The sequence below is a fragment of the Cebus imitator genome, unplaced genomic scaffold (genome assembly GCF_001604975.1).
Source record: "Cebus imitator isolate Cc_AM_T3 unplaced genomic scaffold, Cebus_imitator-1.0 Scaffold304, whole genome shotgun sequence".
NCBI lineage: Eukaryota > Metazoa > Chordata > Mammalia > Primates > Cebidae > Cebus > Cebus imitator.
Window position 1 is genome coordinate 1,707,552 of NW_016107619.1, and position 12,640 is coordinate 1,720,191.

The window sequence follows — 12,640 nt, forward strand, 5'->3', positions numbered from 1 at the left end:
TCCTTTCCTCTCAAATGTCTCTCTATTCCTATTTAAAGCCTCTGTTGATCTGCAGCATAATTTTACTTTTCTTCCGCTATTTGTCCAATACTGTAAATACACTATGGGTGAAGAGAATCTGGTGTTGTAATGGAAAAAAGAATCAATTTCTTCTTATACTCTGAGCCTATAGCAGGTAGTCTGTATGTCCTCATGTGGCACTTTTTAATTTTTATTGGAGAGATCTTCTCTGAAGTCCTATCAAGATGACATTGAAAGGATTTGATGGAAACGAACACAATTTGTGGCAAAACAGAGAGAGAAAAATAGTACCTGTGATAAAACCTACAGGCAGAGTCAAAACTCAGTCCACGGCAACCAGAAAACAGACATCCCTTTGGTGCTTTCCTTCTAATAGACTTATTTGGAGCTCTCATTAGCAAGCATGTTCCTTCCAGAGCCATAGCCTTTCATCCTCAGATTTCATCTTTGGCTTTTCCTCATTATCAGTGCTATAGCCGTCCATAGCACAATCATTTAGAAGGCAAAATTAACGGACTGACTGTATGTTGTCTCCTTGTAAGTTTCAACCTGGTCCAAGCTGACACTTGTCAGCTTTCCCCCAATTCACGTTGTTTTGGCCTGCTGTTGTATTATCTCCTTTAGACATCAAATTCTACTTTCTCCTAGAACTCTCCAAAACCATGTATTTTAATGAAACTACTCTCTGACATCACCTGCAACCAACTTAATAAATTACCCCTAGTCTTCTACCAAAGCAGATTTCTTTAAATGAGTTTTCTCATTTTGCTGCACAACCTGAATATGGTTAGAAGAAACACTTCTTTGAAGTCCATCTCCTCCTCAATCTGCTCTCCTCTCCATCTTAGGGGATCCTTAGGCACAAGTTTCAGGGTTTCTCTAAAGCAGCTTTTATGTTTCCTTTTATTACAACACTCTGTCCCCAGAGTCACCATCTGGGACCGTCATCGATTCTTCCAAACTGGGCACTATCTGCCCAAAGTACAGCTCTGCTCATTCCAAACAAGGGGGTATTTAAAACCCAACTGCAAGTCCTACATGGGGTACAGGGTATTGTTGCCAGCCACATATCATTTTGGAACTATTTTTGCCTTATTTCTTTTAAATCATATAGGTCTATTAATATTCAAGGAGTTATTCCCAAAAGGTGGTTAAATGCATAGAAAAAACTAAAGCTAGGAAGGCTTTGCATTTTAAAGATAGCTTTCTGGTTTTGCATGGCCAATAGGATCTCCCTTTTGCTCCCTTTTCTCTGTGGAGGTCTTTGTTTGTGAAGTTATTTTTTAACCATAATAAAAAGCTTAAAGGCCAAAATACATAAAGAGAAATACTTCTTATACTCAAGAGGTTATCGAGATACCAGAGATTTTAAAATGAGTTCGTAACATTGATTCCTAAGCTCCAGGCATTTCCTTGAAGAATTTCCAAAAGACTTCAAATAAATTTTTCTTGCCAATGTTCATTTTCTGGTGTGAATATGCATATATGACTCTAAAAACTCTACATTCAGACACTAAAACTATACTAAAAGAAAAATAGGTTTTTTAAAATTTCCTTCATAATATGAAACGCAATGCAGCAGTTAGGAAAACAAAAGCTCTCTATCTAGTCATTACTGAATTTTAGTGTCTCACAGCCTCAGTTTCCTGACTAAGCAGTGAGGTAGGCTCAGAGGTCAAAGTCTATTCAATGAAGCCTTTAGGTGTTAACATTATTGGATTCAATCACATACTTCTAAGTTGAAGTGATTGTTTCTATTTTTGTGGAGTTAGAACCAACTGCAAATTTAGAGAGACCACAGTCCCCATAAGACTGCACATGCTTCTGACACCAATTGCAAAGGGGTTCCCCAAACCACCCCCAGGTTTGATAGTTATGTAGAAGGACTCACAGAATTCACTGAAGGCTGCTGTACTCATGCTGCATTACAGATAAAGAGTGCAGATGTAAATCAGACAGGGATAGAAGCACAGACAGCAGAGTCTAGGAAGAGTACCAGATGCTGAGTTTGCAGGCAACCTCTTTCTATAGAATCAGGAGCACATTTCTTTCCTGGAATGGGTGTGTAACAATTTGCATGGGGTATTGCCAACAAGGGAAGCTTCCCTGAGCCTCCATGTTCAGAGTCTTTACTGAGGCTCCATTAAATAGGAATGATTGATTGTCCACATGGCTGACCTCAGTTTCCAGCCCCTCAGAAGGTTGGAGAATATAAGCCAAAGGCTCCTACCCTTCATCACATCGTTGGTCTATCTGGCATGGTCAGGCCCCATTTTAAATGCCATCTGGTGTGGCCCCGCCCTAAAACACAGTGTTAGACTATCTGGTATAACCCAAGGCTCCCAGGCAAACAAAGACATGCCCACCAGGCAGGATATCCCAAGGGCTTAGATATTACCTTCCCAAAGCCAAGGGCAAAGGCCAGACCTCTTGAGGGCATGGCTAAATTCTTTATTAAACAGTTTTGAAAATCTTCCTGTTGAGGATAAGAAAGCAAAGATTCCCAGGACTTACTAATAAGAGGAAACCTGGCAATCCTAGTGTTTCTTAAAGTAAGATTCTAGGACCACTTGCATCAGAATCACCTGGCATTAGCAAAATGCAGACTCCAAAGCCCCACTCCAAACCTACTGAATCGGATTCTCTGTAAGAGTAGCATTGGAATATTAATTTTAAACACTTTCCTTTAGCAGTTTTTTTTTGTAGGCCGAAACTTGAGAAATGTAATTAAGATCCAAAGTCCTTATTTCTAAAAGTAGAGTGAAAATAGCATGTGATATAGCAAAGGGAGAAAATGCTGCTTCTTATTCCACTGCTGAGTTTATCTTGGGCAAGTCATCGTTCCTCAAACATCATACGCTTGAAAATAACACTTAGCTACATTTCTTCTAAACAGACATTATGAATGTAGCATGCTCTTAGACTGAGAAAATATACATTGAGTTACTTTGTGCTCTTCGGAAAGATGCTTGTGGAATACAAGATGGCACTCCATCTAGTTCAGCTGGCTTTGGGAAAATGAGTGGATTTCTCTTTTCAGAGTATCTGTATGATCACTGTTGCCCTCCTAGGCAGGGGTGTTTCTATTCATTCTTTCATTCATTCACAAATCGGTACGAACTGTGTGGCAGGCAATGTCCTTGGTGCTGAGGATGGAACAATGAACGAAACAGAAAAAGCCTCGGCCTTAATGAGGCCTGGACCACATATATATTATTTCAGATAGGGATAGATGCTATGCAGATTTCTTGAAGATCAGCATAAAGGGGATAGGGCAGCTGAGAGAGGAGTTTGTTATTTAACATAGAATGTTTAGGAAGGAAGTTTCTAATATGATGAGCAGAGCAGTTAAGGCTCAGCCACAGAGTTATTTGGGTGAAGGGAAGAGCAAGTTCTAAGGCCCTGAGGGAGGAGTAGTTTCAACTGTTGTGAAAGAGAAAGTCCTATGTGGTGGAATTAGAGGAAGGCTAAGAGGAGTAGAAATGGATATGTCGGGGGGAGTACAGAGGAGGGGTAGAAATAGATATGGTGGGGGAAGGGGTACAGAGATCTCTTTCAAGGAATTTGAAAACAAACAGGTGCATAGAAATGAAATGGTAACTTTTGGGATAGGAAAGGTCAAAAGAAGGGTTTTATAGTGCCGGTGGTTGTGAAGAGTGGAGACATGTCAACGTGAGTGTGTGTGTTTGTGTGTGTGTGTGTGTGTAACAACCCAACAGTAGAGAGAGGGGAGAATTTTCAGAGTGGTGAACTTGAGTTGGTAGGAAGGATGGCATCTCATGTACAGGTGCAGCAGTTGGCCTTGAATTAGGAACACAGATGAACTCTTGCTCTTTCTCATCTCTCTGATTCTCATGGTGACCTTTTTTTTTTTTTTTTTTTTTTTTTTTTTTTTTTTTTTTTTTTTTTTTTTTTTTTTTTTTTGAGACAGAGTCTTGCTCTGTCACCAGGCTGGAGTGCAATGGAGCAATCTCAGCTCCTCTGCTCACTGCAATCTCTGCCTCTTGGTTTCAAGCAATTCTCCTGCCTCAGCCTCCCAAGTAGCTGGGACTGCAGGCATGCACCACCATGCCCGGCTAATTTTTTTTGTATTTTTAGCAGAGATGGGGTTTCACCATGTTGGCCAGGACGGTCTCAATCTCCTGACCTCGTGATCCACCTGCCTCGGCCTCCCAAACTGCTGGCATTACAGGCATGAGCCACCACACCCAGCCAGTGACCTGATTTTCAGCCTTCCCATCTCTTCTCATGACCCTTTCATGTTAAATAAATCGTTTTGTCTTCTGATAAACAGTTAGTTCTTAATTCAGAAAAAAAAAATTACAGGAAACAAGAAAATATATTCATAACACTGCTCACCATAGAGCGAGGCTGAAATATATCTGTTCTACCAATTACCGGTTTTGTTGTATGAGTCAAATGAGATTTATTGTACAGAAGATCCCCTGGGAAGCTTCCACCTTTCTAACCTTATTTAAGAATGGAAGAAATAAATCGTTATCTAAACGAAACAGTGTTAGCTGGTCTGCCCATCATGCTCACAATGTATCACTGTCCTTCTTTTCTCTTAACCTGTTCTGTATTGAATAGCCAATTTTTTTCTGCTTCTTCAGCTGAAACTGTGGGTTGAATGTCTAAATGCTCCTTCACCAGCTGAGAAAACTGAGAGCCAAAAAACCTGTTATTGGTCAGTTGTTAAATTTATCGCTCAATATATGAAGCCTGGAGTGATTTGTTGAGTTAGAATGAGAGCAAATAGTGCCACCTGCTGGAATTACACTTGAAGGGGTAGAGTGAGTGTGCCAAGAGCTCTCCATGGTTTTGTCCCATTCATTGCTTTAAGCCATTCAGATGAATTCATGCGCCTGCTTTATTCAATATTAATTACAATATTCAATAGTAATTTCTTCCACCTATATTCTTTTCTGATGTCAATATGCTACCTTGTGTATTTCTCTTTGAATATTTCTCTTTTCTTCCTGTAATGATTCAGTATCTAAAATTATCATTAAAACTAGCTGTATTTCATTTTGTTTCTCTTAGAGTCTCTTGAAAAATTATAGAATGCTGCAATTTGAAAGAACCTTAGAGGAAATCTAGCTCAGTAGTTTTAAACACATTTTGAACTCAGAAATGTTTGGGAAACTATGGGTATAATCCTCACTTTAGACATCAAACTGAGGCCTAAAGAGTGAAAAGCAAAAAGACTGAACAGCTAAGGCTCTATATCCGTTAAGATGCTTTCAGAAACAATAAAAATGGCTTGAACAATAACATAAAAGCATATCTCATGTAAGAAATCCTAAGGTAGATGGCTTCAAATTAATTTAAAAGTTGAATAGACCAGGTGTGATGGCTCATGCCTGTAGTCCCAGCACATTGGGAGTCTGAGGCGGATGGATAGCTTGACCCCACGAATTCGAGATGAGCCTACGCAACATGTCAAAACCCCATCTCTACAAAAACACACAAAAATTAGCTGGGCGTGGTGGTTTGCTCCTGTGGTCTCAGCTACTTGGGAGGCTGAGGTGGCGAATCATCTGAGCCCAGGAGGTCAAGGTTGCAGTCAGCTGTGATCACACTGCTGCACTCCAGCCTGGGTGACAGAGCAAGACCCTGTCTCAAAAAATAAAACTAAAATTTTTTTAAGTTGAACAATGTCAGCAATGACCTAGGCTCATCCCCTGTTCTCTCTGTCCTCTGTATCTCATCTCTGATACTTGTGAGACAGCTCCAGCAACATTAAGAACCTTAACTTCCCATCTAATATTAAAGGCCAGAAAAGGGACTGTCTTTTCCTTACCAAAAGACTCAACTTATGTCCCATTGGTTGAAGGGACATAAGTTGTCCCTTCAACTTAGGAGGGAATGATGTGTCCCACCCGAAGTGGGTAGCTGGCAAGGAGCCTGGAATTGCCATCTTTCCCTCTGTTAAATCCAGATCCACCCTGTGGGCCTGGGGTAGGGCTGTCCTTATGCAAAGCCCGAGGCTCTGAAAACAGGGAGATTCCAGGGTAAAATCAGGTTAGCTCACAAAGGAAAAAGGGAGAGTGACTAATTATTGGGAGGAAAATCTCCAAGGGTGTCTCCCACTTTTGCCTGTCTTCTGAGTAAGAAGCATTGACAGCTTTGTTCATACTTTCTTTAAAGATGTATGTATAGCTAACAGCCTTGGAAGATATAGTGCCTTCCTCTGGGACAGACAAGTAGATTTATTTCATGGCCAGAGCAGCAAATATAATGTTTCTCTCCGAGGCAGAAATTGATCAAGTTTTCTAGTAGCTACTTTAAAAGACTGGGGTTTCCTAAGTCCAGGGTCCCTCAGCTGTGAAGTGAAGTTATTGCATGTACAGCATCCATCTGGGTTGCCCTGCATTCCCCCGCAAGGAAAAGCAATGCAAACAGGAAGCTCAGGCTACCTACTGTGTTGTGAGTAAAGAAGTCCTTTGTCTCTGACCCAGGAGTTTCGTGTCTTCTGCCAGCATCATTGAACTATGGCCATGTTAAACTATGGTTCTACCAGCGTCATTAAACCATGGTTAACTTGTTAGCCTGCAAGTGGGGTAAAGTCTCAGACCCTTCCCAGTTCTTGACACTCATGGCAAGGCAACCATTCATGTTTGGCACACTGTTCTTTCCAATGACCCAGGCTATATGCATCCAATTCTCAAATACTTATTTCTGGAAAAGAGAATTTGTTCAGCATATAAGAAATTCCTTTTCCACAGGCAGAAATAGGGCAACACTTCAGTCTCCAACTGGAGACACACATTAAGCAAAGACGGTGTCATTGGCTCGAGTGTCTTTTATGCTGTCTCCCTTTTATTCGTTCACCGACTCTCTCTATAATTATCTCTTTTAAAATGTCAGTTTCTCTCACCCAGAAGACCAAGAGCAATCAGCCACAAACGGAACTTGGAAGCTTTTAAAACACACTGGCTGTCTGACCGGGGGATGGGATTTCTCAAAGGCTTCCCACAGCAATGTCAAGGAAGCTGACATTGAGTAGCTGAGGAAAAGGAGGTCTTTTCTTGGCTCTCACGCTGGGTCTTAGAGACCCTTCCTGAGGAAGCAGCAGAAGGGGCATGGAAAGGGGCTAACTTCATAAATATGTCTCCAGCAGAGCCCGAATGGAGGCTCTTGAGGAAGGAAGTTTCTCTTGGGGCCTTTGGCCTTGAGTCCTTCTTACTGCATCCTGTGAGGGTGAGAAGCTCTGAGCTACGGGATGGTCCTGGCGACTTTCTTCCCTTCTCTAGAATAAAGTATTGATGTTAAGATGATGGTGATGACATAGGGGATCTATTGGGATAAGCAAAGAGAAAAGTATGGATATTTTCTAGCAGCGGCTGGCACTCAGAGTTTCTCCAAATAGTGACAATTTGAAGACCTGGACGTGAATTCATCACAGCAATAGGAGAACAGCAGAGGAAGTGAGAGCAGCATTTATCCCTACGAGTCAAACCTTAGGGTTAAACTCAATTTATCCCTAAATTCTATTTCCTTGATGGCAGTTGATGCCTTTAAAATGAAACAATCTTTCCTACTTAGCCCAGGAACCCTCCTTCTCTTGCTGTTGTGACAACTTACATTTAAAAAATGCTTCTGCCAAAATACAGTGCTATGAGAACAGAACAGATTTAATCTGAAACCAAGGCTACTTTTCCCTCATCTGCTGCATCAGAACTACAGAGAAGGATCACGCAGCTTGTGGGTCATAGTATCGTCCTCCTGCATTCTGATCATACTTCCATGAAAACCTTGATGGAGGTCACTGGCCCGCAAGTTAAATCCATTCCCAATGACCCCTGGAGGCAGGGGCTTCTAATTTAGATGAGATATTTTACTGAAGTGCATGTCGAATCACCACAGGTGCTAAAATGAAAGTTCTCTCACTAATGACATGAAGGATCAAAATTCCTTGGTACAATTAGGTTGATTAAATTGAGCTCTGTGTCTAAGGTCCCTATAGCTCAATAAAGTTAATGCAGCTTTCCAAGGGGCCCAACACGGAGGCAGGGAGCAGTCTAGGTCCTGAGAGAATCTGGCCCACCGTGGTTTTTAAATTAGAAGTTTGATTGCTTGTGACACTGTCTCAAACTGGTACCAGCCAAAAGAAGCTGAATTTTCCATTAGCCCAGGAAAAAAATGACAGATATTTAATTAAACTGCTTAGAGATTAGGTGGAAGGCTTATTGATGGATAGAGGGGCTGAGTATCTTTATAAGCAAAGTTAGGAAATTCACTGGTGTGCCACATCTTTAATGTTGAAAAGAATTCACCCAGCTTAAGGGAGCTGAAGATGTGTATGCTGCTTCAGCATGAAGCTGCCTCTGCTGTCAATCACAAGCAAAAAATATACATTTTAGAAGCTAGCTTATAAACTACTAGGTGGTCACTGAGGAACTTGACATGAAACGTAAAATGTGAAATAAGAAAGCTACTTATAGCTAAAGTTAATAAAGTAACCAATCCATTTGCCATTTGTTGAGAGGTGACTTATTGCAGGAAAGGTTGATTTGGAGGTGATCTCTTAGAAAAAAGAATAATTTGTGGTCAGTGCTAGAGGGTAGGTTACCAGAAGGAGCCCACATCCCAGATGGGGAATAACCAAGGTTTGCAACAGATGATGTATGACAATGATTATTCTTCAGAAATATTGTGCTACTTTTTGGGTAGCCATAGGTGGTTGAAAACTGTAGGTCACCTTCATTGCATCAACAATTCAAAGTTCCCTAACTCTCAATAGAGTATAAAGATCAATGAAATACAGTTTCACAAAGTCCCCCAAAGCAGCGGCTACATATTAACATTTCCTGGGGAGTTTAAAAAAAAATACTGGTGCCAACTCTGGGCCAACTGAGTCAAAATCTCTAGACACATTTCAAGAGATCTCCAGGTGACTATGAATCCCTTCCCAAGTAGCTACTGAAAAGATAAATTGTATGTGGAATTAAAAGGTCTCAAGCTCTGGAATCTGACAAACCATGGTTCAGTTCCTGACTCCACTAACTTACCTAATCTAAGACATTCAACATATGCTAACTTCTCCAGACTTCGGTTTCCTTATCTGGAGAAGGTCACATCTTGGAAGGTTTCTAAGGTTAAGGAAATAAATGCATACCTGGCACATAGGTCCCAATACACATTTATTTTCCTCCCCTTGGTTATTAATGGTTAATGATTGACGTTTTATCCTTCCTCCACTGATTTTGCCATTGACCTTTGTAGGAAGTAACAGGCCTAGATGAGTTTTCCTCTTCCTGCTTTGGTTGTCTTCTAGAATTTACTATTTGGTCTGTGGGGGAAAAATACTCATGTCTTTCATTCTTTCTGCTCCTCCAGCTGCCACAGAAGTGTCCTTTTCATTTGATGTGGGAAATGGGCCAGTAGAGATTGTAGTGAGGTCACCAACACCTCTCAACGATGACCAGTGGCACCGAGTCACTGCAGAGAGGAACGTCAAGCAGGCCAGCCTGCAGGTGGACCGGCTGCCCCAGCAGATCCGCAAGGCCCCAACAGAAGGCCACACCCGCCTGGAACTCTACAGCCAGTTATTTGTTGGTAAGTACTGAAAAGGCAACCATGACTTCCCTCTGTTGATTTTTAAGAGCCTACACAATGCAAAAAAATAAAAATCAGCCTAGGCAAAGTTTTGATAGCGATCCTTCCAAAAGTAAGCATGTTGGCCTCTTGCAGCCTCCTTTAAGACAGAATGGAACAAGGAAGAAGGTTCAGGAGACCTAGATCTCATTCCACTTCCCCTCCTGGGAGCTCGCTGTCCTCAGCTATAAAATCAGAGTGCAGGCTGAGATACGTCTCAGGTCTCTCTGATATCTGCAATTTTAGGTTTACAGTTTTAAAAGTGTATAAAGATATGTGATCATTTAGGGCACTTGTAACTGTGTGGAAGGAAGAAAGGAAAGGGAAAGGGAAAGGGAAAATGAAAGGGAGGAAGAAAGAAAGGGAGGGAGAGAGGGAGGGAGGGAGGGAGGGAATGGACTCTCTAATCAGATTTTTTTGAAATGGTAAATTTGAAACCATTCCTTTCTTGCCGATTCTCAAGGTTTTAGGCAGAGAAAGATTTAGACTTTTCCTGACATAGGAAAAAAGATTAGTACACAGAAGAAATTTCAACAGAGGAAAAAGTGAAACTACCTGTGCAAAAAGTGGATCCAGCCACCCAGTCTAATCTTCTTCACCAATCTTTCTGCTATTGACATATTTCAGATGAACCTAAAGTAACTTCAAATTCATAGCTGTTTCCCATGGCTAGTTGAATTTTAAATTTTGATTTCTAGAATATTCATAAGTTAGGAAATTAGCAACTTTTCCTCTGCTAAATGAAAAAAAGAAGGAAGTTTGAAGGACTTTGTGGATGTTATCATCTTAGACCCCTCCCTAGGCTTCTGGAAATAATTGATCAATGCAGTCAACTGTGGAAGCCTCAGACGAAGCAAGACAAGAATGTGACCTGGTGGCTGTTCATATTTATAACGTCTGCCACTTGGGCTCCACCCTACATTAGAGCCTCACTGAGAGCCAGTTAATTTTAGCAAGGGGCAGAGTCCCCACGGTGTCTTTCATAGTTTTGTTGGGATGCTTGAAGAGCAATAGAATGCCATTAAAGAAAGGTAAAATTAGATCTTCATTCATTTTGTGTGATGTTGGCAAACTACAAAGCAAAAGTGTGAGTCAATGAGCTTTGAAAGTGAGAATGACTTTTAACAACCACATCAGCTGGGGCTATGAAAGAGTCATAGATTTAGAAACAAAGTATTTCCTAATTACGACTAGAAACCAGCCCTTTCCAAATCCTTCCCTCAAGTTATAGATCACAGAATTACATGCCATTTTTTAATTAGCTAAATACCAGGTCCATTGATCCCTGCTGAACACAGTGAACAAATTTCACTTCATCAGCATCTGTTGCCCAGATTACCTAGGACAAGGTTCTTCCTAAATGTTGTTAATTCCAAAATATACTGGGTAAATTCTGTTTGGTTTTCATCATAACAAGTGACCCTACTTGACTCAGTTTCTTGTTTTTGTTTTTGTTTTTTTACTTTGCCCCTGGATATAGAAGTTCAACTTTAGTTTTATCCCTTTCTGTTGGCTAACTGTGACTGTGTGCAGAAATTCTGAAGACTTGGTAAGGTTGTAAAATGAAGAGATGGAAGAGTATTTATTATGATCTTGGAAGGAACGTCAATTCATTTAAAGAAAATGCCCCCACTTTGGGAGGCCAAGGCGGGTGGATCACGAGGTCAAGAGATCGAGACCATCCTGGTCAACATGGTGAAACCCCGTCTCTACTAAAAATACAAAAAATTAGCTGGGCATGGTGGCGCGTGCCTGTAATCCCAGCTACTCAGGAGGCTGAGGCAGGAGAATTGCCTGAACCCAGGAGGCGGAGGTTGCGGTGAGCCGAGATAGCGCCATTGCACTCCAGCCTGGGTAACAAGAGTGAAACTCCAACTCAAAGAAAAAAAAAAAAAGAAAATGCCCCAAGAATAACTTATAAAAACATGAGCAGGGGCATGAAATCAGAATTCTACAGAACCATGAAATTTAATATCCCAGAAACAGAATATCCCAGGAAGAATGAAGAAGAATAGAATGAGGGAAGGAAAATTAGGAAAGGGTAACATCATAGGAGGGGAGAATTTTATTTAAAAGGTAGTGGCAAATAGTATCAAGCACCATGAGTAAAATAAGGCTGGAAGAGTGTGTGTGTGTGTGTGTGTGTGTGTGTGTGTGTGTGTGTGTGTGTATGTGTGTGCGCGCGCGCGTGTGCATGTGTTTTGAGATGGAGTCTCACTCTGTGGCCCAGGCTGGAGTGCAATGGCATGATCTCAACTCACGACTCACTGCAACCTCTACCTCCCGGGTTCAGGTGACTCTCCTGCCTCACTCTCCTGAGCAGCTGGGATTACAGGTGCCCACCACCGCACCCAGCTAATTTTTGTATTTTTAGTAGAGAAGGGGTTTCACCATGTTGGCCAGGCTGGTCTTGAACTCCTGACCTCAGGTGATCTGCTTGCCTTGGCCTTCCAAATTGCTGGGATTACAGGTGTGAGCCACCACGCCCAGCCTGTGTTTTCTAAATTTAGTAATTGTAAAACCATTGGTGATCGCAGAAAGGGAAATTTCAGAGCAGGGAGCTGATGTGATGAGTCAGCAATTTCTGACTGGAAAATAGTAAGTCTCTAGTTCCAGTTTCTAATTTCCTGTCACTTTAAAGGGGGGAAGGCATAAGGTATATCTCTCAGATATGAGCTATTTGGACCAATTTGTGAAATATTGTTCAGTAGTAGAAGTCTACCCCAGGGGCAGTGAGAGGGGTTGTTACAAAATTTAAAAAAAAAAAAAAAAAAGAAAACGCCAAGTATGATGGCTCACTCCTGTAATCCCAGAACTTTGGGAGGCCAAGGCGGGTGGATCACAAGGTCAGGAGTTCAAGATCAGCTTAGCCAACATGTTGAAACCCCATCTCTACTAAAAAATCCAAAAATTAGCCAGGCGTGATGGTGCATGCCTGTAATCCCAGCTACTCAGGAGGCTGAGGCAGGAGAATTACTTGAACACAGGAAGCGGTGCAGTGAGCCGAGATCACGTCATT

General features: G+C 41.5%; 1 protein-coding gene across 1 annotated transcript in view; it reads left to right on the plus strand.

The window, feature by feature from the left end:
• CNTNAP2 (contactin associated protein 2) overlaps positions 1 to 12,640 on the plus strand; it is a 1,742,807-nt gene that overhangs the window by 1,460,684 nt on the left and 269,483 nt on the right. The window contains exon 24 of the mRNA XM_017502914.1: positions 9,364 to 9,582. Coding sequence (XP_017358403.1) covers positions 9,364 to 9,582 — 219 coding nt within the window. The remainder of the gene's footprint in view (positions 1 to 9,363; positions 9,583 to 12,640) is intronic.